Here is a 27,820-nt window from a genome sequence, read left to right on the forward strand (position 1 = left end):
ACAAAGCAAACAGCGAAAATCATGACGTATTCAAGGGGTCAAGTTGACCCAAATTCCTTCTCTTTTTTTTTTTCAACACTACACTGTCGCACGCGACAGTTTCCCCCCTCCTTAAAAGTGTCGATCTCAAATCTGAGATTCACACTTACAGTCATGCACGGTTGACATGCTTCGTCAATTACTTGAATTGTAAAATAATTATGTGAAACAAAACACAAGAAATGGTAAACGCTGTGCACTGTCCCCGCTCAACAGACCAACGGATCAAGCATTCCAACCATCCGCTAGGGCTAAATCTGCATCGCATGGAGAAACAGTGGGACAAGGCTAACACACCGGTCAACCCCGGTGTAGCGACTCAGCATGAGTCAAACCTCCAGTTACTGCCCAGTCCTACTCAGGTAGTCTGCCCCCAAGTTGTCGACACCCTTGATGTGTCTGAAGGTGAAGCTGTGAGACTGGAGCTCCACAGCCCATCCCATGAGACGTCGACTGACGGGACGGATACGGTGCAGATACTTGAGAGGATGATGGTCGCTCTCAAGCACAAAATGCCTTCCGTACAGGTAGGGATAGAACTTCCGTATACCCCAAACCACTGCCAGTGCCTCCTGCTCTATGGTGTGGTACCGCTGTTCAGCTCCACTGAGCTTCTTGCTGGCGAAAGCTATGGGTTGTAGTCCTTCACCGTGATCCTGAAGAAGCACGGCCCCAAGGCCCAACCCTGAGGCGTCTGTCCGTAGCACAAATGTTTTGCTAGGGTCGGGAAGGACCAGCACTGGGGGGTTGATGAGTGCTTCTTTTAACTTGTCAAAGGCTTTCTGACACTCATCCGACCACAGAACTTTGTTGGGCTCACTGCCCTTGGTCTTGTTGGTCAGAGATAGGGCTGTTTCTGAGAACTTAGGCACGAAACGCCTGTAATAGCCAGCCAGTCCAAGGAAGGCATGCAGCTCCTTCTTTGTGGCAGGAGGGTGTGCTTCCCGGATTTTTGCTACCTTGTCCTGTTCTGGGTGCAGCTGACCACCCTGGAGGTGGTGTCCAAGAAAGCTGATTTCTGGACAGCCAAGCTGGCACTTAGTAGGTCTCGCCGACAGCTGTACCTCCTGTAGGCGGCAGAGTATCCGCTGCAGAACTTCGGTGTGACGATCCCAAGTACCGGTGGCCAGAAGCAGATCATCCATAAAGTTATGGGCGTCATCTAACTGCAGTGGTCCCAGAACTCTTCGCATGATGCGACTAAAAATCGCACCGGCCGTTTTCAGCCCGAACGGCATCACCAGCCACTGAAACTGACCCTGTGGCGTCGTGAATGCGGTCTTGGGTCGGTCACTCTCTTTCATGGGTATCTGCCAATACCCTTTAGCTAAGTCGAGTTTAGAAAAGTACTTGGCATGGTTCAGCTTTGCAAAAATCTGGTTGACATCGGGCAACGGTTCTGCATCAAAGCGTAGTACCCGGTTGAGACGGCGAAAGTCCACACAGAAGCGAACCTTCCCGTCTTTCTTTTTGACTAGTACGATGGGTGCAGAGTAAGGTGACGTGGCAGGCTCAATCACTCCCATCTTCAGCATGGATTGGACCTCCTCTCTGATTACGTCATACTGTGAGTGGGGCAGTGGGTACTGGCGGACTCGTACTGGTGTAATGTCCTCCAGAACCAGCTCACACTCCCCTACGGTGCACCTGAGGGGAAGGTCGGTGAGAACGCTACTAGCACTCTGACAGATATCCATGATTTCCCGCTGCTGTGAAGAAGTGAGGTTTGTGTGGACAGAGACATCTTTCCATGTCTCTTCTGCTTGCAGGGGTAGAAGTGGAATCCCCTGTGAGCTGAAAGAGCCTGTGTGGTCATCTTCTGTTTCTTCTATGACCACTGGGGCTACAGCTGCGGAACACTCCTCTCTCCGGGTGTACCGCTTCAGCAGATTGGCATGATAGAGTCGTGGGGTTCCTTTGACCGCAATACGGTAATCCCAGTCGCCCACCCGCTCTATCACCCTGTAGGGGCCCTGCCAAGCAATTTCGAGCTTGTTCTTTTTCTCTGGTAAGAGCAGCAAGACTTCGTCTCCTACCTCGAACCATCGCTCACGGGCTTTTTTATCATACTGTCGCTTGTACTTGGTGGCTGCTTGCTGCAGGTTCTCTCGTGCCAGCCTGCAGGTCTCTTCCAGCCGATTGCGCAGATCCACCACGTACTCTACCTCCGTGAGGGTTTCTGGAGGCGATGACGCTTCCTTGGTCCACAGCTGGCGCAAAAGAGCCATGGGCCCCCTGACCGTGCGGCCATACAGAAGCTCAAAGGGAGAAAACCGCAGGGACTCCTGTGGCACTTCCCTGAACGCAAACAGGACGGCCGGAATGAACAGATCCCAATCCTTGGGCTTCTCAATACAGAGGCGTTGGATCATTTTCTTCAGGGTGGCGTTGAAACGCTCGACAAGACCGTTTGCCTGTGCATGGTACGGAGTCGTAGTTCTGCCATGGATCCCCAACAACCGGTTTACCTGAGCCATCACGTCACTTGTGAACTTGGTACCTCTGTCTGTGAGTACCTCCGAGGGTACTCCCACTCGGGTCCACATTTGCCACAGTGCGTCTGCAACTGTGACAGAATCAATTCCCTTCAACGCAACGGCTTCTGGGTAACGTGTGGCGTAATCAACGACCACCAGAATGTAACGATTGCCCCGCGCAGAGGCTGGAGTGATTGGACCTACGATGTCCACTCCCACTTTCTGGAAGGGTTCTGACACAAGAGGGACAGTACCTAACGGCACACGCTGGTTCTTACCACGCGGAGAAGTACGCTGCCAGACGTCACACGACCGACAGTACTGGCGGACATCCTTGCACATGCCAGGCCAGTAGAAGTGTTGCCACACTCGCTCTTGTGTCCGCCGAACTCCCAAATGCCCCGCCATGGGTATGTCATGCCCTAGGGAGAGAACAGTGCGCCTGAGGCCCAGAGGTACCACCAGTTGCTTGAGGTGCTCCCCGTTCTTGTGGAACACACGGAACAAGAGACCGTCATGCATTGTGTAAGATGCCTTACCCTCCCGTTCTGTGTTGATATTGGGAGTTGTCGCTTGTCTCAGTTGCTGCAGGGTGTGGTCTCTGGCCTGAAGACGACGGACGGTCTCCCTATCCGTGTGGAGAGCTACTGCGTCTGTCACCGGTCCCTGAGTAGGCTGTAAGACGGGCGCCTGATCCCTTGCCATCGCTCGTGTGGTTACTGCTGCCAGCACCTCCCTGGGTAGCTGTGTCGACACCCCCTGTCGTGTACCGTCTGCGAAAAGCACGTTGTTACCAATGAGCAGTGTATATGCAGGATTCCGGAGTGCCACAGCCCACACAGCTCCTTTAAAGTACGGTGTAGCAACCTGTACCTTAACATAAGGACGGACAGCGTTGAAGGACTTTTCAACTCCAGTCACCTGACATGTTCCTCCTTTCTCGGCGTCAGGAGGTACCACACTCTCGTCAACGAAAGTGCATGTAGCGCCAGAGTCTCGAATAGAATCGACTATCCGATCCTCTACGAGGCTGAGAAACACAGAACAGGTAGGCCCCATTCCTCCTTGGTCACCTTGTTGTTCAGCGCTGAACACAGGTACAGTTGCTAAAGCGCAACTCTCGTGTGTGTGGCCGACTGCCGCTTGTTGCCTCCGGTCTCTCTTTAACTTTGGACAGTCGCGCTTGTAATGTCCCCCATCGCCACAATAAAAACACTGATTGCCCCCCTTACCCGGTGCAGTGGCCGACTTAGGGGCAGACGCCATGCTGCCACGAGGCGGAACAACTGAATGCGGTGATTGTTCAGCCAACGGATGCTGAGAATAGCTTAGGTTCCCACGCTTCGGCATGGGCGAAGACTTGAGTCCCCCACCTAGAGAACCTGCACTGGTCTTGAAGACCCTGATTCCCCTTCTAGCTTCCGCAAAGCGTTCGGCCCTCTCTATGACTTCCTGGAACGTTCTAAGGCCTTCATCCCTGATACACACAGCCAGGTCGTCTGTCACAGTGCTGAGAAGCTGCTCAATGAGAATCAAGTCCCTCAGTGCCATTCCGGACATGGTTTCCCAGTGCTCGAGCGTGCGCTTAAGACGAATCCCAAACTGGATGAAGGACTCACTTCCGGCTTTGCGTATCTCCCTAAACTTTTTACGGTAAGCTTCAGGAGATATCCTGAACTGACGGCGAAGCGCCGCTTTCAGATCAGTATAAGAACTCTCCGGAGGTAAGTTGTTAAATGCCTCCCGGGCCTTTCCTGTCAAGGAACTAATCAAGTAAAGCGATCGAGTCTCTTCTGCCATGTTATAGGAGTCAGCGACTGCTTCGAAATGATCCAAAAAATCATCGACATCGTCGCCTGGCCGCAACTCAGGAAGAGTCAGCCTTGGAGGGGCGAAAGTGGGCAGTCTCGCTGCCGGGGACTCCTCTCGGCTAGGCCGCTGAGCAAGGCTTTGAGCCAAAAGCTCGAATCTTTCTCGCTCTAACTGCCGGAGCTCCATCTCCTCCTGTCGACGCATCTCCTCCTTCCTCTCCTCCTCCTGTCGACGTATCTCTTCTTTCCTCTCCTCATCTTGTCGACGCATCTCCTCCTTTCTCTCCAAATACAGAATGAGGGATGTAACGTCGCCCCCCACCATGGAGGTATTATCATGCGTGTTAGACTCTGAAACCCGCGAGGTCATAACCCCAGGAGTGCCAGTGACGTACCCAGTGCCTGAGGTAGTTATCTGAGAACGTACCTGTGAAGGACTGGGGAACCTTGGGCCTGTAAAAGCTCCCCCAGGAGTGGTGACATTTGTCCAAACCATTGTGGAAGTGACTGGAGGGGTGTTATACTGTGCCTCCATCATCTCCTTGATCCACTTAGGGGACTGCCGAGAAATTCCCGAGCCAGGGCCCAGAGTTTTCAAAAAGGGAGAACCCTCCCCGACACCGACCACTTCTTTCTTGCCTGAGACCGCAGCTGACCTTGTAACCGGTCCTTGGGATGAATCTTTTCCCATGACATACTTGGAAGCCATCGTAACGGACCCTGACACTATGCACAAACAAAACCAGGGGATTATGAAGAAGTTAAACACGGAAATGCTGAGTTACCACTACGAATAGCTATCACCCCTTGTGTTCTTCAAAAACTGTTTATGAGGAGCAGTCAGTGTAGATACAGGGTACCCCCCGTGGAATAGACACCCTAAACCCCAGTGAGTGGAAAAAAAAAATACTGTTAACTTCCCACTCTAGCTTCCCACATATAATAAAAACAAAACATTGCCAGTTACAAAATAAATAAATAAATAAATAACCTGGATAATACAAACTACTTAGTGAAAGCTGCGAGCGGCGATCGGGAAGTGGAAGATCCCGGACGAGCCCCCAAAAATTGTCACGTGACCGTTCGAGGTTGAGGACCCACCTACAACCCGACAGGCCCCGCGCAATCTAATAAAAGAAAATTTAAGAAAAATGGGTCTCCGGATCCTCGCACGCTCAATTAAATGCAGCCAACACCAAGAATTTGTACATAATACCACACTTTATTCACTCACTCACACGGATATACTGACAACCAAAACAGCAGTGGGGCCTAACTATTTCCCTTAATACCCCCTCCACTCCCCAAACTTACTAACCCGCTAATTCAAATCGCCACATCATAAGTGGGAATGAGGGAAAAATAAATGAGTAAATCACATTCGCTCGAACACGTACACTCACCCCTCTTATGCACTGCTCTCACACATACACACGCATCCTCTACCGTCCATGTACGACTCGCATTAGTTCCGAACACACAGGTCCTTGTCACAAACAACGCACGATGCCGGCGACCACTGGGAGTTCTAGTCTTTCTGTAGACAGGGGGTGTAAAGCGGCGATTGTTGTATACGTTGGGGACACCCTTGTGACAGTCTCAGGGTATCACGGGTGCAGGGAGGGATGTGGATGTCCAGGACAACGGCGGACCACTCTTCAGAGCTGTAAAAAGACTCGAGTGAAGAGTCAAGCAAAAATAAAAAAACAACAACAAAAAACAGTACATGTGCTAAAGCAGACACACAGAGGGGTTTCGCACACACTCACATGTACAGCTGAACGCCTTAATACAACCGTAAAAAAAAAAAAAAAAAAAAAAAAAAAAAAAACAATAACAGAATGTGTGCACACAGATATCCATAAATCAGAATCCACAAGGATTAGCAGGGGCACACTGCACTGAAATTAAAGTATGTATCTCAAAATGCAATAATAACAACAACACCAAAAACCTGAAATATATGTCAACGGTCGCTCCCTGTCTATAGAAAAATAAAAACAAAACTAGCATTCTTCACCATTCTAACCTGACTCACCTCAAGAGCTCGTGAAAAAAAATAATACGGGAGATTAAATCCCTGGAACTAGGACGTAATTCCAGACCTCCTGGTCGGACATGGACCCAGGAAATGTAGTGGCACTGGAGGCCCCAAACCCGAACTGAATCGGTAAAAAAAAAAACAACCCCTCACTCCAAAACGAATGGAGCAGGAACAGTGACTAGTGCGGCGTTGACGACCGTTGGTCCCTCTCTTCTTCCGGTCCCACAATTCCTTGCTGCGATGCATGCTTCCATTTCCACCCCAGTACCCCACAACAAAATCGTCGGACAACAGGTTCGTGTTTAGAGCCAAGTCGAAGTGAAACTCTTGGCCGTCGGCGCGAAGCCCGCAAAACACACTGTTCTTCCCCAGTTGATCTGACCCGTCGAGGTAGATTCCGTATGAATTGTCCTTATCAAACTTGTAGTTGAGCTAAACAACCGGCAGATATGCATGCACGAGAAAAGGAAAACATCAACCTGAGCGGACTAGAGGGAGGGAAGGAGCACACGCTCATTCACGCGTACACACGCACATGTGCACGCACGCATAGAAATAAAGAAAGAAAGAAGGGAACAAGAAAAAACAAAACAAAGCAAACAGCGAAAATCATGACGTATTCAAGGGGTCAAGTTGACCCAAATTCCTTCTCTTTTTTTTTTTTCAACGCTACACTGTCGCACGCGACAATCATAATACACTCAGCAGTTCAACTAATTAATACAAGACATTCAAAGTTCAACTAATTAATCAGTACAAGACATTAAATATAACAATCAACACCAGAAAAAATAAGAAATTAAAATACGCAATGAAAAACTAAGGGATAAAAGGAAAAAAAAACAATCGAAATAGTATTCAACACAGTTTCACTTCAGTTGTCTCACAGCGCCAAGTTTGACTGGTGTTGGCAGTGTTCGGTAGTTTTTCACACGTGTCCACAACTGGTTGAAATTTGTTGACAGTGTCCGGCACAGGTCCAGCGGTACTTGCAATCGGAGCATAGATTTAAAGAGAGAGAGAGAGAGAAATGATGAGACAAGAGAAAAAGGAGTGTAAAGGTCCGTTTATACAGAGCGCGAACGCGAACGCGAAAGCGAACGCGGTTTTCGTCCTGGAATATTTTAGTCATTTGTAGAGGAACCGTTCAAATAGAGTGCGAACGCGAACGCGAACAAATTTTTGTTCGCGCGAACGACCGCCTTGATTGCCCCCAGAGCGAATTTTCTCAGAAGGTCGCGCGGCTTTTTTGCTATCAACCAATCAGCAGGTACTTCCCTTGCATCATTTCCACAAATAGAAACTTGTACGCCTGACCGTTCCAAGAAAAGGCTAGGCACTAGCGTCAGTCTACTTTGCTTGTGAAGTTTGGAGAAGAATGGACAAGACAATGGACAAGACAGAAGCCATGATTCTTGAAATTGAGAAGAATCATGTACTGTATGACAAAGCAGACAAAGATTACAAAGACATCATGAAAAAAAGAGACATATGGAAAGCAATTGGACAGAAAGTCGGACTGACAAGTACTATGATCTCCTCCGTGTCTGACTCTCTACCTGCGCCATGATTCCAAATGACCAAATTTTATCTCTCACAGCAAGAAAAAGACGAGCCGCCTCGAAAGCCGTCGACGGTTTTCCGCGTTCGGGTTCGTGCTCTATTTGAATGGCAAAACTGCTCAAAAGTCGCGTTCGCGTTCGTGTTCGCGTTGGACGCGTTCGCGTTCGCGCTCTGTATAAACGGACCTTAAGGAATCGAAACACTCCACAAGGGAAAACGGTCGCACCACTTCAGTTGTAGAAAAAAAAAAGAGAAAAAATTTTTTTCGGACAATCAAGATTATGTATGCACCAAAAAGCTCGGCACTTGAAGGCAGAGTTCAGCGACAAGGGCCGTCATACACACAAATTCACGCATTTATTCACGCTCGTTTACACGCGATCACGCGCGGTCATATTCGCACTCTTCCTTGCACACACTTATCTACCTGCACACACACGCATACTAATACAACCTTAACATCTAGAACATCTAATACACTGTGGTTTGCTGTGTACACAGCTGGGCCGCCGCGCCATGTTGAGGTAGTGTACAGCTAGTGAGTGGAGTGAACCAACAGAAGGCACACTCCGCATCATGCCCGCCGGGCCAGGCGGAGGAGGAAGGCGGTGGTCGAAGATCACTGGCGTTGCGGCCTGGGTGATAGTCAGGAACGTCCCGGCCTGTGGCGTTCCCGTCTCTTGACAGTGGAAGTGCTCCTCGTGGTGGGTAATGAGGGTGAACAGAGGTAGGAGGAGGAAGGATGGGAGATTTGGGATTAAGGACCAAAGCCGGGAGGGTGGTAGTACAGGGATGGTGGGGTGGTTGGTGGTAGGTGGGTGGCGGGGGATTGGGGAAGGCAGGTCTCCTTTGCGGCCACTGATTGTCGACCGCGAGGTTGCCATGTGCGTGGACGCACATCACGATGGGGGATGTCTGAACGGAGAGATATATATATATATATTTTTTTTTTTTTTTTTTTTTTTTTTTTTTAAGAAGAAAGAAAAAGATGTTTCAGGAAACTGAAACACAAAGGTGAAAAAAATATACCAAAAGATTATTTTGTTTTTTTATCTTCTTTTTTTTTATCCCCAGGTTCATGCCTCACAAACCTGGAAAGAACCTCGCACTGATCCAAAAAAAAAATATATATTTTCAGGTTAATGGGAAGGAACTGCTGCACATTCGGGACTCCCTACCCCGTCCCCTCCCCCACCCCCACCCCCACCCCACTCCCAAGCCCCCAGCTCCCCGTGGCAAAGTGTGGATTTTACAGGCTTATTTCATCATTTCCCGACGTACGTGATATTCTAAAAATAGAACGACCTTCTCTGAATCCAATCAAAAGCTAAGACCACTCGACTGAGCACCAATCGGAGGAGAACACGCCTCAAAACAGAAACATTGCGGGAGACGCCCGACAAAGTCTGTCAGCCAAGCTGTGGAGAGAATCAATTGAGACGAATGTCTTCTTTCTTGTGTGGACGAACTGAGCTCAGTCATCGTCAACGAAAATGTCTTTCCAGAAAGCAATTGTCATCACCACTCTTGGCAGTTGTCCTAATCTTAATATATCCCCTGCGAAAATCGACTGTGTAGCGGATGGTGGTGGTCCCGTGAAGAAACGGCGACGTTTAACACATCTGTCAGCAAACGAAAAGATGCTGAGAAGGTAAGCAAAGCATCCGCATGATCCAGACCTGCCTATGTCTTGTTTAAAAAAGGACAGCGAGGTAGACTGATAATACAAAACGTATCACATGTGAACAGTAATTTTCGATTAGAGATGGAGAGAGAACCATTTTTTGTTTTCTTTTTTAAGTCACGGCATAATAGTGCCAATAATTTAGCACTTAAAAACTTAATTGTATTTTTGATTTTATTTAATGTAGATTGAAGCATAAAATTTAATAATAAATAATCTGTTCATGTATGGGGCTCATGGCGAATCCTGTACGCTGAACAAACAAAAGAAACTTTAAAGATGAAAACCTGAACTGTAATCTTACAAAGCTGTATTTATATGGTGTATATTTCAAACTTCAAAGTGCATACATCTCAGATGTTTGCAGGAGGGTATGCCTAGAACTTGGGAGAATAAGCACCATTTGTCACTGTTTGCCATTGATAAACCAAAACCCTTGTCTGCTCTCTTGTTCTCTCCAGGATTGATTGTGGCAGTGCTCTCCTCACAGGCAACCCAAAGTACTTGCTCCACATGTTCCGAACTGTTCAGAACAATGCTGGGAGAATAAATCTGACTTTACCCAAATGCAAACATACCACACCCCATCAGAAATACCTTCTTTGGTTCCCCATTCAATCCAGGATTTTGTACAAACTCTTATCAATTGGCTTCTCATCTCTCACTAGCACTGACCCAGAATACAGGAGAGGTGTACATCAGCACTGGACATCAGACAGAATAGTAAAGGGCTGAGAATGTCTGATCATTTTATTGCTGAAAAGAACAAATGCCCCATTACTTTTGCATCAGCAGGGTAATTTCTTTGTTAACTTGGACATCTTGTGTGACAAACTTTGGTTACAAGTCCATCCTCCCCAAATTACTTAGATACGACCATGATCAAAGTAGTTTCAGCCAATGTCTTTGCATTTGATTGACCAGTCGTTATGTCTTCAGCACATACACTGGACAGGAAAGACTGCTTTCGGGCCATTTCTTAATCATCACAATGAAAGCATGGGTTTCCAAGGGGATCAGAGATCTTTGGCTAGATTTCTGCACAATGAGTGAATGACAACAGAATGCAACCCTGTGAACATTCAGGTCCAACAGTTTCGAACAAGAAACTGCTGTGACCACAGCAGTGACAACAAACATCAGTGATTGTAAACTGTAAACAAAGACTTTCAGTTTGTTTTTGAAAGTCTTCAAACAGGAGTAAAATGCACATCAATGAAAAATATGAAAATGAACAGAGCCTGTCGGAAAAATATATGCTGTTTTCAAAATCAGTTTTTGACAGAATGTCTTGGAGAAGTGGTAAAGGAGTGAGACTTGACAACAGGAAAAAACACATTGAGAAAAACTTTCTTTTTCATATTGTATGAAAAACTTTTTTTCCATATTCTTTAAGTCTTATATTTCATTTACAACTAGTGAAGTGTCTTCAAAATACAGGAATTTAAAAAAAATTTGTAACATACTGAGAGTGATATTGAGTGATTATACTTTGTTCATTTTTATCATAGCTGATTATAAACTTCAGACTTGATATGGAAAAAATATGTTGGCCGATTGGTTTCACTGTCCATCTCGATTTGAAGAGGACAAATGTTCAAAATGTTGGGGTGCTTCAGGACGTTTGTCCCATTGTTGTCTATGTGGATGTACACCCCTGTGAATATCTTTCTGATATTCTTTGTCACTACACTCCATCTCAGAATCTCTGTTCTCCTACTGATAATCACATTTTCTGTATTCTGTTTGACAGAACAAAATCCTTCAGTCAGTGTACTTTCCTTTCAGGGTCCTACCATCTGGAACACCCTTTAACATTAGAGTTTAGATACACCATAAACCTTTCTCAAATTTTATCTGAAGACAAATATCTGTTTAAACAGTATGATCCTTGTCCACCACAGTTCCAAGCTGCATTTTATCCATGCTATGAGTATGAATGTTTTGTGTGTACACACAAGTATGTTTGAGACTGGGTGAGCAGAGCATGTTTGCAGTGAGTTGGATGAGGTGTGTTACATTGTCTGTTTGCAGTGAGAATGTAAATTATTGATGTTTTATTTCATCGTTTATGAACAATGAGTTTTGTACATAAAAGTGCTTTGAGCTTCAGAAAAAGCACTGAAGAAGTTGATTTTATATATTCTTCGGCCACAGATATGACAGTAGCAAGTTCAACCAACCACCATTCAGAATCTTTTTAAGTTCCTGTTTAGATTGTGTTTGTATTGGGGTAGACATTATGAAAAATATAACTGAAAAAAAATAATAAAAGACTTACTTAGCAGAAAAAGACCACAGCAACTTTTAGTGGTTTTTTGTTGTTATTTTTTGTTGTTTTGTGTGTGTGTGTGTTTATAATAATTAAGTGCTGGGTGCTTTTTAGTGTTGCTTTATCATCATGCAGGAAAATGAAGAACCGCATTGCTGCTCAGACTGCCCGTGACCGGAAGAAAGCAAAATTGGAAGAACTTGAAGGGATGGTTGCTGAACTTATGAAAGAAAGAGAGCAGCTCTTGAAGGACAATGCAGAGCTGAAGCGTAACAAAGCCAGCATGGAGAAAGAGAACCAGCATCTGAAATGTAAAACTTCTGTGGCATCTGCTCCCACCCCTAAAGCTGTTGCCTCTCCATCTTCCTTGTTTCAACAGCCTTTGTACACGTCACTGCCAGAGGGAAAGGTGGACAACACTGCATTGCCATACATGACAGAACCTGAGTGCCCTGGGTCTGCAGCACTCATTGTTTCTCTGCCGAAGGAACACATTCAGGAACTGTCTTGTGCGATAATGCAGATCGCTTCCTGTGCTCTGACTTTGAGGTTAGTACTCAAATAGTTCTGATAACTCTAATTTCATTTCTTTTATACTTTTATAGTTGTGATAACTCTAATTTCTATAATACATTTATACTTATCCACCCCTGCCCCACCCATCCACACACATGTACACACACACACACACACACACACACACGCACACATTTGTATGTGAATGCATGCGCTCTCGCTCGCTCGCTTTCTCTCTCACACACACACACACACATACACACACACACACACACACTACTTACATTTTATTCTGATTTAAAATGATAGTAATTAAATTACTGAATTAAACTTGACAGGTGGTGTTTGAAGACACGCTAAAGATGTTGGAAACGAGATGGTGCTAAATTATTCCTTCATGACTAATCCAGTAATAGAAATAAGTCTTACATGAGTAATGTTCTTTGGAGAGAGGGAGGGAGGACCAGGAAGAAGGGACAGAGAATAGGAAGCAGGTGAGCTGAACATTTATCCTTTTACCTGTTTTTAGTGTGTGAAATGTGACTGATTTTTTTTTCTTTCATGGAATAGGGATAAGGTTTGGTTTTTAACAACTGTAAGTTCATACTTGTACAAGTAGATTTTTTTTTAACACACATTATTTGACAAATGCATTCTCCACAAAACAAACATGAACACTTTTTTTTTTTTAAACATTGTCAACAAAACAAACATTTTACACATTCTTTATTAACATTTTTCAACACAGACACATTATCCAAAAAACAAACATTTTGGGCATGTGTGTATATACACATTAATGTACACCAAGGGTTTGCATTAACTGAAATGTTTTATGTATCATTTTCACTCTGCTTTTCTTTTTTTCAACAAAAAAGAACAGGGTTATCAAACCTGACCCTTTCATGGAAAGTTTCAAAATGGCAGTCATGGAATGTAATCCAATTTTGGACTGCAGTTCTTTCTGACCTGCACATATCAATATGAATTTGTCTTCATAAAATAGGATGATGATTCCCCCCCCACCCCCCACCCCCCACCCCCCCACCCTCCCTTTGAGTAGCTTGCTGTTTAGTGTATTCTTGTGCTCAGTGTTTAGAACAACAGAAGTGAAGAAAAAAAATTGTGGCAAGTCATTGGGGTCATCCTTATTCCTTATCTTCACCAAGTACATGTTCACCATGCCTAAATTCTCCCAGATTACTTTCAGTTTCAAGCAGATCTATGTTCCCCACATGTCTCTGTTCCCCCAGCCTATTGCCACTGATGACCACAACTAAAAGTGCTCAGACTGCATTGTTTTGTCATTTCTTTGCATCTTTATGATGTCTTGGCAGGTTTTTCACTGCTGCCTGATCATGCCTGACAACAGCTCACCACTGAGAAGTCTGAATACTTTGTAACCATCACAAAGTTCTGCAGTTAGAACATTGTTAATTGTCAGCTGTTAGCAGACAAAATAAGGTTTCAGTGAAAAAATGAAGTTCTGAACAGGATTTGACTTTTAGCTAACCACAACTGACTACTGCTGACCATTACTACTAGTTGCCACCGCTGACCACTATTTTGATTGCATTTTTTGGTCTTGTTGTTTTGCATATTATGACATTTTGGCAGGTTGTTGACTGCTAACTGATCGGTGCTGACCACTGTCTAACTGTTCACAATCACATTGTGTGCTTTTTTTTGTCATGATCAAGCAGTATTGGGACTTCGTAACAGGGTTTGACTGTTAATTGACCACTTCTGATCATTTCCGGCCACAACTGATCACTGATGAAAAGTTTTTAGAATGTAGCATTTTCTTATCTAGTTTATGCAACAAGACCTGTTGCATTTGAGTTTTGACTGTACACTGACTGGTACTGACCACTACCCAACAATGTGCAGCCAGCTATTAGCTGTGCACAAAAACATGTCAATAGGGTCAAAATAATGAAAATCAAGATTTCGCATCTTTGAATTCTTATCTTTGCTCAGTTAGTATTTTAGCATAAAACTGCCTGAAACCGTAGTAATTTTAATGTTTTCAGGTGCATGCGCTGTACCTGCTGCACACATTCTTCGCTTAAGCTGCAATGTTCAGTGCATTTGAGGCAAGGCTTTTCTGAAATTTTGTCAGCTGATGATGTGGCAGTACACTTAATGACTGCAGTTAATGTTATTTTGACCTGGGATCTGAAGCTGAAGTCCACTCGCCATTCATGACTTTGAGTACATAAAGAAAATATGAAATTTCCTGTGCTTTCTTCATACAAAAATTTATAATTTACTTAATTCTGAATCTTTTTGACACCATACACATGTTCACAATAATTTTTGTTCTAATGTTACAAGCAGGCAAATGTATGTTTTTTTCATCAGCTGATTCTCCAGTCATTCTTTTCAGACACAAAAACTTCGAAAAAATATATAGAAACAAAATTATGATAGACTAATTCTATTTTTTGTTTGTTAATCTGTGGTTTGTAAACTTCCTGAAAGTACTTGCATAATGTCAAAAATGGTTAATTCTGACTTTAGCCAAGTTTTCACATACATGTGCATGCATACACATGCATGCATACATACATGCATGCATGCATGCATTATATATATGTAAACATATACATTCCTGTCCTGTGCAAACTACTATCTGCCTATGCGGAGAAAACAAAAGTAACTACGGCCGATAACCTCCCGGAAGTAGGTAATCTCCCCTTTGTCCCGCTGGCTAGCGCCCCCTTTTGATGGCAGCCATCATGACTCCTGTTTCTGTGCTCTTCATACGGCTAAGTTTTTTCTTATTTTCTGTCTGTTTGTCGATTCTCTGGCGATCTTGTTTTTTGTCTGATTATGTCTCCAACCAGGTCACATAATTATGTAGCTCAATTGGGCGATCGCGCGAAAATTAAGGCGCGATCGCAATCGATTCGCTGACACTCTGGGCCCTCTACTTCTGGCCCTCTCAGCAACGCCAACCCACCGCCTCCTCCACTTCCTCTGCTCCCTCCGGTCGACTCCAGACCTCCACCACCTCCTACACCTCCTCTGGTGACTTCTAGAGGTTTGTTGCCCCACACTCAGGTCAGTGTTGGCTTTAATATTATTTTTATCGATCCGCGAACGCACTCGATGCGATCCACGTTTTCTCGGCCCTGCCAGTCGGCAGTGCACGAGTCGACTTCCTCTATCTCTTTTACCATACCCACAGTTGCACCAATTGAATGTGCCACAATCCTTTTGGGGAAACAACACACACACACACACACACACACACACACACAAATTATGCTTGCTTTGGATCCGCATGCTAGACTGGGCCTTATGTGCGATGCGTCCGTGGTGGCGGCCATGACATCAGATCACGCAACCCCCCACGCGGCATGCCTCGACCGTCTCGGATCCAGTGGCGACCAAGGCGCATAGGGATGCCCTCCCCAGGTGCAGGGGAAAAGGTGGACCACTAGGGACACGCTCGCCCATACGCGTGCATCCCCCCACAAACCTCTTGTCCGGAGCCCCCAATCCAAGGGAGGCAACCCCTGCTTTGGCACCCTTGCCGGTGACCACCGCAGTTATTTCCCTTGCACCGGCACTGCTCTTCGCCAACTGTGCGGGTGCGTGCATGGTCCCACCAAGCTATGCGGTGATGACCCCATCTGCCACACTGCTGTTTCCCATCCATTAGTGGTGTCTCAGCAAGCTGCTCAACCAAACAATCAGCAACTCATTGCTTACTTGCTGCACAATTATGCACCACTCTGCTTCCCGGTGCCACACCTTGTGCCTGCACCATCCCTCGCCCACAGAGCAGGTACGTGCACGGCCCATTAAACTTCGGCAGTGCTGGATTCTTCTGCCCCATCGCCTAACTCTGCTTTTGGCGTCAGCTGTTACTCAGACTAATATCAGCACTTCCACATCAGAGTGCTTCTTGATAACTCAATCCTGCCACTCGGCAGTGCTTGCCGGGGCCAATCATGTCTATCTCTTTATTCGTCAACACACAACAGCTGAACATCGGTCCTCTCGCATGAGCTATTCGCGAGGTTGGACCGCCGTTCAGCTTCAGGGGGATGCACATCCCACAGCAAGCCAACGGACTTACCACCCCCTCGTCCACGACACCCATAACACTGGATTACGGCGCCGTCATGCCACATGCCCCAACCGTCTCGCGTCTGATGGCTATCGGGTAGGGATGCCCACGGCACTAAGGGACATTATAATTATTCCCCTTGCAGCCGTTTTCACCTGTGTCGGTTACGGTGGCATCGAACCACAGACTCTCACACGCAGCTTGACACTCCTCACTCTACAGCGAGGACACGTCGCACCAGAGGATATGTGCTCTAAAGACACCATCCTTTTTGCTGATTATCGGCGCCAAGGGAGGCAACTCTGTATTTTGTAACCAAGGCGGTTGACGCTGTAATTACTTTCGCCAACACAGCAAGTCACTCCTGCCCCCCGTGCTGTCCACCAACGATGTTTTTTCGGTTTCTCATTGGGTCCTGATGCCCATTCGTGGATTTACACAACTTTGCATAGCAACTGCACCTTTCTTGCTGTTTCTCAGGCTATTGGCCACTGAACTTTTGGGTTCTTCATTCCTCCACACTTGCACACAGTCCTCTGCAGGCAACCAACCCTATTACCATTCTCTTCTTGTTAGACACAATAACAGGAAATAAATCACAGTATTTCCCCTTCTGTTCTTTTTGATTTATTATCAAAATCAACAACAACAAACCAAAAAACAAACAAACAAAATATATATATATATATATATATATATATATATATATAATAATAATAATAAATTTTTTTTTATTTAAATTATATATATACGATATCTTGCTACATTTATACACATTTCTATTTACACGTATAGATGTATACTTATCCCTCGGTATACACGTGTGTGCGCTTACGGGATAGGTTCATACAACTTTCATATTAACATGTACAATTTTATTTATATCTCTATTCATTGACATCTATTCATTGAGATTCCCTACATAGCTATATAGGCACACTTACATTTGCGTCATTCTGTTCACAATGCCCAGATCTCTCTGTGTCTACATACTGGCACTTTATTCATATGCATATGTACATCTCTTATATATAGGTGCATACACAGATTCCTTTCCATTACGGATTATGCATACTTGGGTATATCTGTGCACGCTACACGTATGCTTATACAGCCGCTCATTTCTCCTGACTCGATCTCTTGTCATGTCACTGGCATATTCCTGATATCAGCACTTGAGTTTATGGAAGTTTATAATCCCTTTGCACATATATGTATTCATTTTCATAAATTCATCCCTTCCTTGCTTTCGGAGGACGGCTGCACTCGCAAACAAAACTGCCTCATTCACACCTGAATGTATGCTCCTTCACATATCAGTAGTGGCTGGTCCTTAGGGACCAACACACTCTCCCTTCCCACCCCCAGGGCTAAGGATGCCCTCTCTTGGTGCATAGAGGGACAAGGCAACCCAACTCATTTGCCTACAACAATCACCCACAGGGCTAGAGATGCCCTAACCTGGCACAAGGAGGGATGAGGCAGTCCAACTTAGAGGTGCCACTCCGGACACACATGCCCTTCATTCCTTCCAAGTTTGTAAGGCATCCCTTCTTCCCCCCCTTGCCTACAACAACCCTTGGTTTGCACCACTGTGGTTGTGACAACAGTTCCACACAGGCCCTACATCCTAGCCAGCCCTCCCATGAAGGGTGTCTGTCTTTGCCTTCCAAGTTTTAGTGGGCCCAAAAGCTGCCTACTGGGCAGGAGACAATCACCCTAAGTCCATCTCTTCCACTCCTCCCTAGTTTTCCTCTACACTCGGGAGAAAGGCATATTGACGAGGACGGATGCGTCTCACACAGCACAACGAACCGTTCATTACCCACAGGGGCGTACCTTTCTGCCCACTCATACCGACACGGCAGATGCTGCATTCAAGCACATTAGTTCGCCCCATCACCTTGCTTGAACAGAGATCCAGCATCAACGTCTCAAACAATTGGCATTTGAAAGCAATTTCTGCACTTGGTCTTCTCTGCCCGATCCTTTCAGCCTCAACACACAACCACTGCTGTGGTTACAGATGGGCATTCCTTCTCAAGCACTGTCTTTCCAATGAGACACTTCCAGGGGTTTCTAGCCTAGGCAGGCTACCCCATCATGGAGCCCCAGCCTTCAGTCAAGGGCCTGTCAGAGGGAGATAGTCCTCCTCTGGTGTCAAGAGCACAGCATCCACCTGACAGCACGACATGTCCCAGGCAAGCTGAACATAGCAGATTGCCTCAGCAGATTCCACACCGTGCTCCAAACGGAGTGGACCCTGTCACACTCAACTCTTCAGCCGGTCTGAGACCAGCATAGCCATGGTTACCTGACCTTCTCCACCTCACTCACGTTCCCCCACTCCGCCTTCACATCGGCAGACACTCCCTAGTCCAGCCCCACTCGGGCATTCCCCACGGAAACCCAGAGGTTCTCAACCTACACACCTGGCTACTGTGCAGGAATCTCTGTCAGCACTAGGCGCCTCCGATGACACAGCTGACCTTGTGTGCAGGTCACATTGCAAAGGCACTCAAGGTGTTTACTCTGCACACTGGAATCGCTGGCTCTCCTGGTGCTCAGCCCACTCAGTCAGTCCCACACACCCATCCAGTTTGGATCTCGCCAACTTTCTTGCCTTCCTCTCCTCCTCCAAAGGCCTCTCTGCCTCTGCAGTACAGGTCCATTGCGCTGCAATCAGCTCCACTCTTCGGCAGCTGGGTGGGCCCTCTTTCTCAGATGACCCACTGCTCAGGGCACTGGTCCGAGGGGCTTCCCTCAGTCACGCACGTAAATCCCTCCCGACCCCTTCTTGGAACCTTTTTCTGGTCCTACAATACCTCCACAAGGCGCCCTTCAAACCCCTCGCTATAGCTCCTTTCAAGCTACTCTCCATGAAGACACTCTCTTTCTCATCTCCCTTGCCTCAGGCAGGCGGTGTAGTGAGGTTCATGCCCTCAGTGGCATCACACAAGATATAGCCTTTGAGCTGGACGGATCTATCTCACTTAGGTTCCTCCCTGAATTTCTTGCCAAAAATCAAACTCCCAGTACACCCTCTCCCATTCTTTTCATCAAACCACTCTCTTCTGTACTGGCCCATGACAATGAGGACAGATTCCGCTGCCTGGTCAGGGCCCTGCGCATATACCTTAAAAGGTCGCGTCCCTTCCGATCGTCCAAACGACGCCTCTTCATTAGCTGGAACCTGGACCATCCCTATGACATTAGCGACAAACGTCTCTGTCTCCATGGATAGTCAATGCGATTAAAGGCTTATATGCAGGTGCAGGGTTGAGACAGAGCACATGAAGTCAGAGCATGGTCCTCTTCTCTTGCCTTAGCACACTCAACACGGCTGCAAGACATCATGGATGCTGCCTACTGGAAAAACCCTGCCACCTTCATCGACTTCTACCTGAGAGACGTCGCACACCTGCGGAATGATGGCTCAAGAGGCATCGCTTCTGTGGTAGTTGCACAACAGGCCATCGCAGCACAGAGACAGTAGAACAGGCGAGCCCTCCACCTTGTCGAGCTATTCTGCACTAATTGGGTCACAGTTAAGTATGTGTAATTAAAAAGGAAATTTTCTGTCTAAAATTACGTTTAAATAACATACTTACCGTGACCCAAATTTAAGACCCTCCCGTCCTCCCCGCTTCCTGTTCTCCCTGCTCGCTGCGCTGGTGATGGCCTATTGCCGTCAAAAGAGGGCGCTAGCCAGCGGGACAAAGGGAAGGTTGCCTACTTCCAGGAGGTTATCGGCCGTAGTTACTTTCGTTTTCTCCGCATAGGCGGCTAGTAGTTTGCACAGGACAAGAATGTCAGACCCCTGCCGGAGTCTGCACTAGTTGGGTCACGGTAAGTATGTTATTTAAACGTAATTTTAGACAGAAAATTTCCTTTTGCATGCATACATGTATCGTGACATACATAAACATATAATACATACATACATACATACATATTCATACATGTATACATATATAGTAAGAAATATTTGCTGCCATGAAGTGCTTAATTATGGAAAAATGAATGATTGAACCAATGATTTTTCTTTGTTTGCTTTTCATTTTTGATCATCTTGACCATCAGCCAGAACAGTTAATGAAATGTGTTCAAGGTTATTTCACCCCTCTGTCTCAACAGAATCAGGAGAAACATCTTTCCTGCGTGTTACCTCATATGCAGGAAGAATTATGTATAATAATTCAGAATACTGGTTTGGAGAAACTTTTAGTTTCTTAATATCAGCACTTCACGATGTCAGTAGCCACATACCAGCAGATTTTTTTCTGAAAAGCATTGATTACTATTGCATAGTTTTCATTCAGTAATTCAAAAATGTTTTATTTTTCATAGTTTGCCTTGTTTGTTTCAGCCTGATACTCTCCTGCATTTACTGGAAGAAATCAGCGCCGCAATGGAAGAGTCCAGCACCGTCATGGAAAGGGGAGCATCTGGAACCAGCACAGAGAGTGTTGGCCAACCTGGGTTCAGAGAAGACTGTGGAGTGTGGAGCCCTGACAGAACCATGGTGGGGTCCACAGCAGCAGATGTGGACTCCATCAAAGAAGTGATCCAGGCTGATCACCACTACCATAAAGTGGAACCTGTTTTTTCTGTGTACAGCAGTCCACTGCAGTCCCAGTTCAGTGACCAGGTCTTGCCTGCTGATCCTTCAGAGGATGTCAAAGACCTCAAGAGTGTTCAGATCGTTTCCAGTGAATACATAATTTGGGATGAGGTGCACCAAGATAGTGATGTCACATACACCCCTGCAGCAGACTGCCAGGCAGCTGATGAAGGATCTGACAGCCATATTCAGCAAACAAACATTTCCACTGTGATGAATCCCACTGTGATGCCTGTTGCTATCTGTTCCTCTGTTTATTCTGCACACGGTGATACAAGCAAAACCCAAGGTGAAGCAACAGTTTATTTGTCAAAGGAAATGCTTGAGTCTCTGGAGGGATTGTTGACAGTTGATAACATAAGCACCGTGGTGTTGCCAAATGAGCAGCCGCTGGCTGTCACATCAACCATTTCTGACAAGGTTTTTGTGACACAGAGTGTTGGGCATCACAACATCGTTGAACAAGATCCCCAGCATGCTAGCATTTTTTTGAGTCTCCACTCAGACAGGTGTAGCAAAGGAAAGGTTTGTGACATTGATTGTCTCAGTCCAGATTCTGGTTTTTCCGAAAATGAAGAGGATGCTTGCTCTTCCTGCTGTGAGTGTGACATTTCCCCATCTCCTGTCAGTCTGTCCTGTGCAGACATGGACAGTATGGTCTGGCAGGATGATTTTGTTGACCTACATTTGTTCCCAGATGTTGGTATTTGAAGCCTTTGTCGTTGTCAGTATCATTCATACTCAGTCATTTATCTTTAGGTACTTGATTTTCCTTAGTTCATGCATGCATGTGTTGGAACTTTTTTTCTTTTCATTTTAACCTTCGCCGGACGGTGTGGGTCCATGTGGACCCAGAAGGGTCTTTAAATGCCGATATCTCGTATATTTATAGATGTTTTTCAATGAAAGTTTAGATATGCTCCAAACACACAAATCCCCTCCTTGTCCTAAAATTTCGAAAATATGGGTCAAAATTTCAAAAAGTAATTAAAGGTGACATTTTAACTAGTCACTGATGACGGTGTGGGTCCGTGTTGACCCATGGCTCGCAAAGAAGGAAAATTATAACCTTTGGCTACAGAGGGCGACGATGGGGAGGTCTGTAGAACCCCTCTTTGCATGCTGGAGAGAGAAACTGAAACCGATACTGGCACTTCTGAAAGTAACAAGTTCTGATGAAGCGGCGGGTTTTTCCCACGTTCTCTCCTTGCTACGAGTATCTCTCATGGAGGCTGGACAGTCACTCTGATACCGTCATGGACAGACCCAACATTTTTGAAGCCCTTGTCACCTGCGCTGACGCAGAGGAAGATCGTAATTTTGGTGAGTATATCAACATTTTGAGTTAGAATTTAAACCACTTGACTATTTATTAGGGCAAATAAGGTTGATGGGTCGGGGGGTTGGGGAGTGCAGAAATGGCTTGTATCTATGGTTTGTATCTGTCTCTGTCTCAGTTCAAGTTGCATCCCAAAGCTAGCCAAAACTAATCAATAACGTAAAAAGGCTTGAAGAATACAATCACAGAGGTGTACTCACGCAGTAGTTCATGCGTTCACAGGTGCTGATAGAGGAGTGGATAGGGGGATTAACGTATGTGCTTTATAAAAGCCAATGAAACCCACTGTTTTGCTTTCCTATCCCCAGAAGATTTTGGTATGAATGCCTACTTTCACTTTCAATTGTTGTATGTGTGTATGTTTGCCTGTAGTCTACGTATGTGTCTGGGGAGACAAGAGGGGGGGGGGGCTTTCTCTCTCTCTGTTTTGGTGCTCTAGTGTTTATGGGTTAGTTGTTTACAAGTGCTTACATGAGTCTGCATTTTTGTTGCTTGTCATTTTTAGGGGATGACTGGAGGGAGGTGGGGGTGGGTATGTGACTGGTCATATCAATTTCAACAGTCAGGGATTCTCAGCCAGAGCAAGCGGTCACTGTCTTGGCTCAGTGCCAAGGAATGCTTACAATGTTGCCCGGTTTTTTTCGATGACAGGGTGTGTGTGTGTGTGTGTAAAACATAACTGCAAATTTATGGAATCATATCTGGCTATATTGTACCTATCTCTTCTTTTTTTGGTTACCCCAGATGAGCAAAGAACACGGATTGCCAGTTCCCAGGACCACGAACAAGAAAGTGGCGATGACTAGTGACGAAGAATTTCTTCCACCTGAGCCTGATGCAGAGTCCTCTAGTGATGATGAACCAGATTTCGAAAAAGATGAAGAAGTCTTTTCTCAGTCAGGTGAGGAGCAAGAAGTGCCACCAGATTCCAACACATATACAGCAAAGGACGGAACAAGATGGAGCAAAGTTCCAGTGACCGGAAAAAGAAAGACGCCGTCTAAGAACATTTTCAAGCGTCCCCCTAGTCAGGTCCCTGGAACCCAAAATGTGCATGATCCGTATGATACATACAAACTGTTTATTTCAGACAAAATCATTAAAGACACTGTCCGTTTCACAAATTTGTATAGACAAAATCAGTACCAGGAAAAATGGCAAGATTGTGACGATGTTGAGATTGAGGCCTTGATTGGCGTATTGCTTTTTTGGGGGGTCAAAAAACAGAACATCAGGCATGCCTACCCCCAAATTTGCTTTTCAGGAACAACACACATTAGAATCAGGGACAGGGTTAAATTTTCAGGAACATCTCAGCAAACATACATCTGACATCAGTCTGACTGATGTCGCAAAACGCATACGCGTCTGTTTTCCTCCCCGGCTTTAAGAACGGCTACTTCTCAGAGTGTTCCTTCCTGAAGGTCTGTGACATCATGCAATCATGTCCAAGGCTGTGATTCAAGTCCCTCATATACACCTGTATTATTTATCTATTGCAGATTTCACATTAAATTGATATCATCACTTTTAGTACTACTGATTTCAGTTTGGCCCAGTTGACCATCCAGGGCCAACTCAACTCCTGCCAGAAAACGAAATTATTGATTTTTAAGAGGTTTGGGAGGACCTCTCCTCTGTGTGTGTGTGTGTTTGTGTGTGTTTACAAGGAAAATGTATTTATCACACAAGTTTGTACTGTACCGATATAACTGACCATCTGGTCTCTGCTGCTGTAGTGTCTGTTCCGCTGACAGACTTGTGTGCTGGTTTGAGGAAAGAAATGGGGAAGGGAGATGACTGGAGGGAGGTGGGGGTGGGTATGTGACTGGTCATATCAATTTCAACAGTCAGGGATTCTCAGCCAGAGCAAGCGGTCACTGTCTTGGCTCAGTGCCAATTTTGCCACACTCATTGACTGTGGTTTTATCCACCCCCACCCCTCCACCCCCCTCCCACCATTGGTGGCAGAGACTCGGAGGGAGAGAGCGAGGGCAAGTATGCATATGGGAGGTGGTGTCTGGTGGTGGGAAACAAGAGGAGTGAGGGATGTAGTCAAGTGAGGGGATCAGAAGGAAAGGAGGAAAATTGAGGTCATCTTTGTGTTGACTAGATTTCACTTATGAATATAATTCCACAGAATGCTTATTTCTGGCTGTTTTCTTTTCTTTTTCTTTTTATCAGCACACAGGACCTTCACACTGAGATGAGGGGGAGTTAAAGGTGAGAGGAGGGAGAGAGAGAATGAGAGAGAGAGACTGAGTAGTCAAAGTACAGCGAAATCTGAGATCAGGATCATGCATCAGTAAAAGCCTGATGTTGCCACACATGAAGCGCCGTCTCATGCACACAAACATGCACCGGGGCACTCTTGATCTGATGAAACGTTCAATCAAGAGGATTGAGCTTGAGTCAGAAGGGCACAAAATGCCAAGAGCAAAAACGGTCAGGCAAGACAAGTCTGAGACAGTAAGATCAGGTGAAGTTGCCAGCACATTGCACAAGAGGCAAGCCAGTTCTGATCCTGGAACATCAAGTGAAGCTGCCCCCACACAGCGCAAGAAAGCACGCTGCTTTTTCTGCTCATGGAAGGCTGATCAAAAAGTGAGACAGAGGTGCCAGAAATGCAGTCAGCATGTTTGTCCCGACCACATGCAAATTCTTTGCCCTTCCTGTGCGTGCTCAAAGTAAAAACGCTGAACTTGTCAGATCATGAGAATTCTAAAATGCATACATGTTCTTCAGCTATACCAAATGCAGTAAAGATATGGTATTTGGCTCTTACACAATGTCATGACCTAACATGATTCTTGCTTGTTGAGTTCTTTTGTGTGTGTGTGTGTTTCTTACTACTGCTTGGTGTTCTTGATGTTTTGATCTTGCTTGTATTTTTATGTTTCTTTTTTCTTGCTGCTTGAAGCCTAATTGCCTTAGAAATATAGTCTGCATTTCAGGTAACATTCCTTAGTGCCACACATACAGACATGCAACACATACACATACAGTTTACACACACACACACACACACACACACACACACACACACACACACAAATTCTGCTGTGATGGAAACATAAGCGCCACTGTCCGCCATTGTTGCAGGATGGAGCAGTATTTTGAGAACTTCGCCAAAATCGGATTAAAATAACCCTCTTTATAGACATGGGTCCACCTGGACCCACACCGTCTTCGGAGGGATGAACACAAAATTTCCTTCTATGCCGGCCATGGGTCCACATGGACCCACACCGTCTGTGGAAGGGTGGACATGATTTTCCCTCTTTGAGGGACATGGGTCCACACGGACCCACACCGTCTTCCGTGTATAGTCAATAGCACCGTCCGGCGAAGGTTAAAAGAATTTAATACAAGTCTGGTTGTTTCCACTCATATTCCTGAGACCTATCTGTGTAGAGGTGGTGAACTTGCATTCTTGGTTGTTGTTTTTGTTTTGTGGTGGTGGTCTTTTAGGTCTCATTACATATATTCCCCTTTCACTTGTGTATCAGGTTTGGAAAATGGGGCCAGTGCCACAATGGCTTATTCTGTTAAACTTCCTTCAATGCTGTAACAGTACAGTGTGTGTGATTAAAATAGGTTGGATGGTCATGTAAGATTTAGTTATAATCCATTCAGAGTAGTTTTGGTATATTTAGTCATATAATGGAAGCAGGTTGGTGTAGTTTATATTTGATTGAGAAGACAAACTTAGTGTGTTTATGCACCATGATTTGGTTGTGTGTGAATGTGTGTGCAAACATTAATATTACCATTTTCTCTGGAAGTGATAAGAAACAGTAACACAGAACTTGAGTTGTTATGTCAGATTCTTACTTGTGCCTTGGACTTGGGAATAGCCTGTTGGGAATTTTGGGTTTTGTTTGTGTGTTATATATAATTTTCTACAATTTATTTTGTGTGTTATTATATATAATTTTCTACAATTTATTAATTTAATATATAAATTATAATTTAATTACACAGACTTAACCGTGACCCACTAGTGCAGACTCCGGCAGGGGTCTGACATTCCTGTCCTATGCAAACTACTACCCGCCTATGCAGAGAAAACGAAAGTAGCTTGGCCGATAACCTCCCTAAGTAGGTTACCTCCCCTGTGTATCCCTGACTAGTGCCCTCTTTTTCGGGCAGCCATCATGACTCATGTTCCTGATGTAAATGTCCAGGTTAGCTTTTTTTTAATTCTGTTGAAAAAGTGACGGAAATGTTAAGTTGGACTATGTGCATGAATATCACTGTACTTCCTTACTTGCACCTAATTTTCTTTTCCAGGTTTGGGTTTTACTGTAGTTTTTGTTCAACAGGAGCAGTATTTCATGGTTTTTCAGTCCTGATAGCCCTGTGATGTATATGATATGTAATAGCTGCATCTAAAATATTGAATTAGAATAGAATTTAGGAGAGATCTATTTTATGGAAAAATGAGTGTACTCACACTCAGTGACAAAGTATACATATATTGAATTCAAGTGGGGATATTGGACAGATTTAATTTTCAGATTTGTTTTTTTCTTTGTTTTGGGTTGTTGTTGTTTTAAACAGTATTAAACATTTAAAGAAAATATTATTGATTTTAATATTTGCTGCATTTTAACTGTCTTTTTCAGTTTGTGATATTCATAATTATACAGTCATTGTATTTCAGTCGTAAACAAATTGTTATTATGTTTATGTGTAAAGTATATTTGCCTTTTTTTTTCAATTTTGTGAATTATAGATTTGGATATTTATAACAATGTTCTTGATGCCATTATTAAATGTAACAAGTAACATTGTCCGACTGTGAATACAGGCTTAAAAAAAATAAAATAAAAAGTACGGGGTTATTTCATGTTGTATATGGACAGAATTTGAAACTGTGCTAAAATTTAGTTGACTTTTGTTCAGAAGGTTGTATAAGTTTCTTTCACAATGTAAAGAAAATGATTTAAACACTCATATATATACAGGATGTCCATTGATCAAGTTCATGTATGATGGCATTGTCTGTATATTGTGAAAAATAAAATGTTGGATAATTGTTTTTTTGTGTATCTGTAATATATAGTTTTCTGTTGTGTCATGGCTTGAATGTGAAGGTTAAAGTGCAATATAAACTTGTAAACTACACATTTACTTGGAGCATGTTATCACCTTGATTTGGTTGTTTGTGTGTGAGTGAGTTTGTGTGTGCATGGTAAACTTAAAACACTGATATTTTGTTTGCAAAGCAAGTGGAACAGAAACCAAACCTCTCAAAAAGTTAGTTGATAAAGACCCTTCTAGTTCTATTGTTCCAATTGTGCATCACATTTTAAGATCCCGTGAAGACACTGGAAGTGGAAGAGAGTGAAAGTTACCAAACTCCTC

At 44.8% G+C, this 27,820-nt stretch overlaps 2 protein-coding genes across 6 annotated transcripts; one reads left to right on the plus strand and one right to left on the minus strand.

Annotated features, from left to right (window-relative positions):
• Positions 1 to 380: 380 nt before the first annotated feature.
• On the minus strand, positions 381 to 5,036 carry LOC143287867 (uncharacterized). Its single transcript, XM_076596104.1, has 2 exons — positions 4,755 to 5,036; positions 381 to 4,553 (listed from the first exon to the last, which is right to left on the minus strand). The coding sequence occupies exons 1-2, from the start codon at positions 5,034 to 5,036 to the stop codon at positions 381 to 383; spliced, it is 4,455 nt and encodes a 1,484-aa protein (XP_076452219.1).
• A 4,267-nt stretch (positions 5,037 to 9,303) lies between these two features.
• On the plus strand, positions 9,304 to 27,586 carry LOC143288451 (uncharacterized). Of its 5 annotated transcripts, XR_013056093.1 has the most exons (4): positions 9,304 to 9,585; positions 12,026 to 12,439; positions 19,817 to 20,039; positions 20,857 to 20,964. XR_013056093.1 is itself a non-coding variant. In XM_076596951.1 (3 exons), the coding sequence occupies exons 1-3, from the start codon at positions 9,428 to 9,430 to the stop codon at positions 21,053 to 21,055; spliced, it is 771 nt and encodes a 256-aa protein (XP_076453066.1). In that variant the 5' UTR covers positions 9,304 to 9,427; the 3' UTR covers positions 21,056 to 21,207. The 5 variants fall into 5 exon arrangements, 3 of the variants coding, with proteins under 3 accessions (XP_076453066.1, XP_076453064.1, XP_076453065.1); XM_076596951.1 differs by lacking the exon at positions 19,817 to 20,039 and having other exon boundaries at positions 20,857 to 21,207; XR_013056092.1 differs by lacking the exons at positions 9,304 to 9,585; positions 19,817 to 20,039 and adding an exon at positions 23,195 to 27,586 and having other exon boundaries at positions 12,302 to 12,439; positions 20,857 to 22,434.
• The last annotated feature ends 234 nt before the right edge of the window (positions 27,587 to 27,820 follow it).

The sequence above is a fragment of the Babylonia areolata genome, chromosome 12, assembly GCF_041734735.1.
Source record: "Babylonia areolata isolate BAREFJ2019XMU chromosome 12, ASM4173473v1, whole genome shotgun sequence".
NCBI classification, from domain to species: Eukaryota; Metazoa; Mollusca; class Gastropoda; order Neogastropoda; family Buccinidae; genus Babylonia; species Babylonia areolata.